The 6846-nt window shown below is 45.2% G+C and overlaps 1 protein-coding gene across 1 annotated transcript in view; it reads right to left on the reverse strand.

Moving 5' to 3' along the window:
- The window catches only part of Ccdc112 (coiled-coil domain containing 112), a 27459-nt gene extending 21433 nt beyond the window's left edge, over positions 1-6026 (reverse strand). The window contains exon 1 of the mRNA XM_005356379.3: positions 5837-6026. Within this exon, the coding sequence (XP_005356436.1) occupies positions 5837-5953 (117 nt within the window). The 5' untranslated portion in view covers positions 5954-6026. The remainder of the gene's footprint in view (positions 1-5836) is intronic.
- Between the last annotated feature and the right edge of the window lie 820 nt (positions 6027-6846).

Consider the following 6846-nt stretch of genomic DNA (forward strand, 5'->3'; position numbering starts at 1 on the left):
TGTGTGTGTGTGTGTGTGTGTGTGTGTGTGTGCTCCATTTAGTGAGATATCAATCTCATACTTTTTTCTTTTTACTTCTTTAGGCATGTTTTTCTTTAGTTCTTTGAGTAGAAGTGATTAAGGCTGTGCATGCAGTACATCTGTAGTCCCAGCTCCTAGCTGCTCTGGAGGCCAGAGCAGGATACTTGAATTGAGTTTTAAATCAGCTTGGGCAATACAGCACATCTCCATCTCAAAGTAAACAAACAAACAAAGACCTGGCATAATTTCTATAAAGCCTGTACAGCACACCCTATATCTGGTCTTCCTGTTTAATGCTTTATTCCTTCTTAGATGTAAATTTCTTTCTTTATTATTTTATCACATGTGAATTTATTTCTTTACAGTTCATAATTTTATGTTAAGAAATGGACACAATATAATGTAGCAAAGCCAAAATTGAGGCTTCTGGGGTTTGTTTTGTGTTTATTTAATTTATGAACTAATTTTGTGAAGCTTTTATCTTTGTCTCATGTGGCACCATAACCTCTGCTCAGCTAGCTTAGCCGTCAGCGAACAGGTGAGCAGAGACTCTCGGGGATACTGAGAGCCAAGGAGTTCTTTTGTCCTTTTGGGAAAAGGAGGATCAGTCTCCTGCAGCAGCATGTGACCAACACTCAACCAGCAGTTTGCACTCCGTCTCAGCCTTTCCCTCTGCCAGCATGGAACTCCAGTCAGATGAAGATGAAAACCTTCTCGGGTCCTTCTTTCTGCTTCCTGTCACTACTACAACAAACAAATCAGAAACGCACACACTAGTGACTAAAACACAACAAATTTCATCTCTTACAGTTCTGTAAATCAGGTCTCAGCCAAGCTGTGAACCTAGAGAACATCACACTAAGTATAACACACCAAACAGAGGGACAAATACCACATGGTCTTATTGCATGGAGATTCTTCAGCAAAGTTGATTTCATAGAAAAAGATAACAGAACAATGGTGACAGAGACTGGAGGAAGGAGAGGAAGGGTATGAGTAGCCGATGGTCAGCTGTACTGCTCCATATGTGGGCAGCAGCATCGTTCTACGGGCTGGTGTCTGGGGCCAAATCCCAGAATTCCTCCTTCTCTGCTTCCTGACCATGGACACAATGTGACTAGCTGCCTCACATCCTCACTGGCATTTCCCCTCCTCAGTAAATCTTCTCCCTTCAATTAAACCCAAATAAACATCCCCTCAACTTCTGGCCAGGTGTTTTGTCAAAGCAATGAGAGCCACCTACTACGTGAGGAAACTTTGAGTTTTGTTCAATAAGTTGATTCAAGTTAAAAGAAAATTTCCAAATATCTGACTACCAAAACAAAATGATGGAATGGCTACATGATTTAATAATTCTATACTATATTCATTTATCAGTTGAGCCACATAAGTATATAATTTGTTCACTATTGTATGAACTGAAGGTATCTGCAGGGTTTGTTCCTTCTGGAAGCTTCCAGGGAGAGCCCACTTCCATTTTGCAGCTTTGAGAGGTTGCCTTCCCTCCTCAGTTCATGACCCTTTCCTCATACAACTGCTCTCTTGCTTACGTCATCATACTTCCTGCCACTAGCTCTGGTTTCCCTGCCTATTGTAAAGGGACCCTTGGGGTCACACTGGGTCCACTCAGAGAACCCAGGATAATCTTCCCGTTTTACGGTATTTAATCACATCTGCCAAGTCTCCTATGATACAGTTATACACTCACAGGTACTGGAAATTGGGATGCGCAGAGCCTTGAAGAACATTATTCAGCTTTACACAGCTGGCCATACACATAGCTCTGTACATGTGCAGGACTTTTTATGGGAAATTCATTTTGAAAATCATTTAAAATCAGAGAATTCTGAAATGTACATTCTGTTTTAATTTTTAAACATTTTTAAAATTATGTGTGTGGGGGCAGAGGGAGAGAGGGAAGGAGGGAGAGAGAATGAATGAATGAATGAATGAATGAATGAATGAATGAATTTGTATGCAGGTGCCCTCAGAGGCCAGAAGAGGGCATCAGTCCCCCTGGAGTTGGAGTTAGAGGTGGTTGCATACCACCAACATGGGTGCCAGGAGCCAAATTCTGGTCCTCCAGAAAACTAGCTCTGCCCCACTGAGCCATTGCCTAGGTCCCATAGAGTGAAATTATTATTGAGGAACTATCTCAGTCAGTTGAGAGACGTAAAATTCAGGTCGTTAGAGAGAAGTCCACTGGAACCAAAACAAAAGGCCTAGAGCCCTGTCTCTGGGTAACACTTGGTTCAAAACCACTAGTATGACACTGTTAGATTCTTCAAAAGGGGGGGACTGTCAAGGTGGCAGTCAGCAGGTGAAGTTCTTGCTATGCTGCATGCGCTCCTTGTGGTACTCACACGCGCTCTCTCTCTTTCTCTCTCTCTCTCTCTCTCTCTCTCTCTCTCTCTCTCACACACACACACACACACACACACACAATAATTAAGTTCTGCAATATTTTAAAGGCATAATTCAGTAACTTAAATGGCTAAAAGAACAGTTGCTAGGAACAAACAGGAAATCTGAGAAAAGTAGCGAGCCTTGAAAGGTGCTGGGGACGCTATTCCTAAAGAGATGTGAGCAGAAGCCTGGTAAGTCTAACAGCCCAAAGCAAGGACAACTGCCGACGTCCACCTTGGTGAACTAACGGGTTTACTGGGGTTTCTTACAAAAGTATGGGTGAGGGGTGACTTACAGAAGAAATGACTCAAGGACAGCTGCATCACCAAAGACCACTCAGCACGCGTGACAGTTCACCAAAGTTGGAGACCTGAAGCCCACTGCACAACATGCAGGCAGGCAGCTCAGTGAGACAGTGACTTTTCCAGGCAGTGCAGCTGGTCTCTGCTTCTTCCAGAGTACTTCTCCCACCTACCTACCTCCTCTAGGAACCTGGGCTAGCCTCGGAGTGTCTCTCAGCAGCCCTTCCTGCTTATATAAGCTTAGGGAGGGAGGGCCCTAGTGCATTTAGTCAACTTCAGGTACTTCTTGAAGCTTTTGGGTTATCTACTTCCTGCTTCTTAAGTAGCCTTTCTTTAGAACATCTGGGGTCTTTTTTTTTTTTTTAAGATTTACTTTTATTTTACATGTATGGGTATTCTGATTGCATGTATGTCTGTGCACCACGTATATGACTGCTGTCTGCAGAGGTCAGAGAATTCTGAAATGTACATTCTGTTTTAATTTTTAAACATTTTTAAAATTATGTGTGTGGGAGGAGAGAGGGAGAGATCATGGATCTCATGGAACTGGAGGCACAGATGGTTGTGTCAGCATAGGGGTGCTGAAAATAAAACCCATGTCCTCTTGAAAAACAAGTGCTCTTAATTTTTGAACTATCTTTGCAGCCCATCTCTGGAATCTTAAAAATCTTCCAAGCAGGATGCAATGTTTTACCTTCCTTTAGAACATTGTGAGGCTTAATGAGTTTCCCTCTAGGAGGGAGTGTTGTATTTTAGAGGAAACTACAATACACTTAAAAAGCTATTGAGGAAGTAGGAACATATAATACAGAAATACTAAAAAGCACAGATAATTTTACTTTTCATAATAGGTGAGAAATGAGTAACATTCCCTAGCCTAACGACTGTGCACACAGTACTCTATGTGACACCAGAGATCACGCTCTCCCTGCATGACACAGGACAGAGACCATATGAACCAGCGAGAAGAGGAACCTCACAGCAGCTAGATTTGGACATCGAGCCTCTGTTAGAGTGAGGACCTTCATTCCTGTTGTTTAAGTCACCCCATCTGTGGTTTTTGCTAGGGGGACTCAGCCGACAGGAACTTTAGGTCTTTAGGTAGAGATTTCTAATATCATGAGACTATGATAAAAATGATCTCTTCTCCAGAAAACATGTGTGGTTTTAGGGTTAAGACGGATACTCGTCAATCATCTGACAAATACTGAAGCTCAGCGTTAGGGGGCGGGGTTTGTATGTGCCAGTGTGTGTGTGTGTGTGTGTGTGTGTGTGTGTGTGTGTGTGTGTGTGTGTGTAGATATTAGGAGGAGTATGAAGAACTGACAACACACGAACGTATCCGAAATATCACAACATAACTTTTTCACATGTGTATGCTGGATGTGTTGGTACACATACGTGAGGAAGTTGGTGGCTGACATCAGCTGCCTTTCTTAATTGCTCTCCACCTTATTTTATTGATTTATTTATTTTGATGGATAACGGAGCTCACTGGTTTGGCTAGGCTGGCTGGCCAACAAGCCCCAGGTCTCCAGCACCAGTATTGCAGGTGCATGTTATAGCACCCAACCACGAACTCAGGTCTTCAAAGTTATGCAGCCAGCACTTCACCAAGGGAGCCATCTTCCCAGTCCCTACTTTAACTTAAGAAAAAAAACAACTTACTATTCTTGAGAAATTCTACTTCATCATTGCTGTGAGGCATATATTTTAGAGTTTTTCAATCTCAGTATACTGACATTGTCGAACAGGTCATTTTTCAGTGGGGAACTGTCTTCCGGTCTCTACTTTCACTAGGTGTTAGCAGTAATAGGGGTTTGGAGTAGTACCACATCCTGCCCGTTGTGACAACCAAAGATGTCTCCAGGGATTGCTAAACATCATAGAGTGAAATAGTCCCACAGGACTTTCTGCTCCAAGCCCTGTAAAGCAAATACAACCATTGCAAATGACCAGGGTGGAATCAGGATAGTGCACGCCAGTAGGAGTATAAGGAAGCTGGGTACACCAGCACGTAAAACATGGCATACAGATGTAGGTGAGGAAATCATACTGAACTACAATATGGCAGAAAGTTTTCATGGAAAAAGACGTTCAACATGATTAAACCACTGGAATCAGACCATTTTTTACTTTTGGTATTTTGTTTGTTTTGTTTTTAAGAAAAGTTCTCATTGTGCAGCCCATACTGGCCTCTAACTCTTGACATTCCGACCTCTGCCTCCTGAATGCTGGGATTACAAGTATGCACTACAATCAAATGGTCAGGCATTTAAAAAATATACTTAAGAAAATTTTACATAATCTATTTTAAATTTTTATTTTCTATTTCCCTTAAAATATAAGTTATTTTGGGAGCTACATAGATAGAGAGAACGGGGAGAAAAGCAAAGGATGTGTGAGAAAAATCTTCCCTAAATGGAATTTCCTTAACTTGATGCTAGAAAGAACACCGTATTCCCAAAGAAAAAGAAGGTGGAGCCAGACCTCGGCACACAGTAGCTTTCCTTCACGTCTGGACTGAACCACATTATTAGTAAGTGCCTACTATCTCGAAGGCACCGTCTTGGACACACAACGGGCGCAGTCCTTGGTGCTAGGAATACAACAGTGCCTAAAGCTTCTGAAAATGTCTACCCTCCTGGCACTTACATTTTCATGGAGGCAATAATATAATATAAAAACAGGTATAAAATATGGAACAGAGCCTGTGTGTTAAGTGCTATATACAGAGAAAAACTGAAGCAGAAAAAAGGGTCTGATCGTTTGAGCGAAAGACTCCCATTCCACCCAGCAGAGATGGGATCCTTAGGACCCCCCATCTTGGTAAACACCTTTCTTGCACCGATGCAGTCAACGGATCCAATTTCTTGGTGCTCAGACTCTCTCCAAGCTAGCTTGGAGCCCTGGGTCACTGCCGACTTAAATACCCAGAGCTCCCATCACTAGCTCCCATTTTTGAAGAAAGGGAGTCCTATCACACGGCGCGAGGAAGCGGCGGCCCGAGCTTCCACTGAGGCCCGACCCCAGCGCCGCACGGTCCCGGCTCTAAGTGCCATCAAACGCCAGGCTCGCCCGAGCAAGGCCCGAGCCTCCGCCGTTACCTGTTGCGGCGTCGGCGCCGCTCCCACGCCGGTCCCCGCAGGCGCGCCCGCCCCCGCCACCGCCCCGGCAACCGCCGTGGCCGCCGCCGCCACCACCACGGTCGTCAGAGCCGCCATGTTTGCTCGCCGAGACTCCCGCGCCTGTGCGCGGGATCGGCTCCAGTGGGCGCTCGCCCACGCTCCGCGGACGGCTCCGAACCGCGGGACCACTAGGGCGGAGCGCGGAGCCGACCCCGCCTAGCCGGAGGGGTGTGGCTTGTCGGGGGCGTGGTTCGACGGGGAGGGCAGCTCGAGGGCGTGGCTTATTAGGGCGTGGCTTTGTGGGGCTGCAACGAAGGCGTAGCTTAGCGGGGCGTGGCTGTGCATGGGGCGGGCAGTTCGAGGGCGTGGCTTAGCGGGGCGTGGCTGCGCCGGGGCACGGCTCCTGGCAGGACAGGCTTAAAGGCGGAGCTCGGAAGGGGCGGGGCCAACGCCGGCTTGTGGGTTGAAGATGAGGATGCTGGACCCGACTTAGGGGGCAAGGTGGACTTGGCATGGTGTGGCGCAGAGCGCCTCTATTCAGTTTTGTATTATATGAGCTTTGTTAGCACTGGTGCCTATTCTGTTCGCCCACGCCCATAGCTGTTGAGAAATGTATCATCTTCCTTTAAATTGTATTCGTGTTATACGAACATATGTGTTTTTCATACGATAGAACTGTTTTATATGTCCGTAAGTGCCGGTGAAAGTTACTGAAGGATAAAGCATATGGTTGAATTCTAGGGATACATGTTATTCTATATTTTCAAAGAAAGACCATTCCGCGCAGAAGCAGGTATCAGAGCCAGGAACACCATAGCTGCTTCCTAGGACTTATTTCTAAGATGAAAGATTCCTAAGACTTTGTGTAGAAAGTTGAGAAAAAATGGATCTTCTCAGAAGCAACCAGTGGCAATGAACCTAGCCACTGTTCTCATTCTTCTGTTTCTCATTTAAGTGAATGCATTCGCCGTTCTAGCTCCTGCTGTAGC

The sequence above is a fragment of the Microtus ochrogaster genome, chromosome 18, assembly GCF_000317375.1.
Source record: "Microtus ochrogaster isolate Prairie Vole_2 chromosome 18, MicOch1.0, whole genome shotgun sequence".
NCBI classification, from domain to species: Eukaryota; Metazoa; Chordata; class Mammalia; order Rodentia; family Cricetidae; genus Microtus; species Microtus ochrogaster.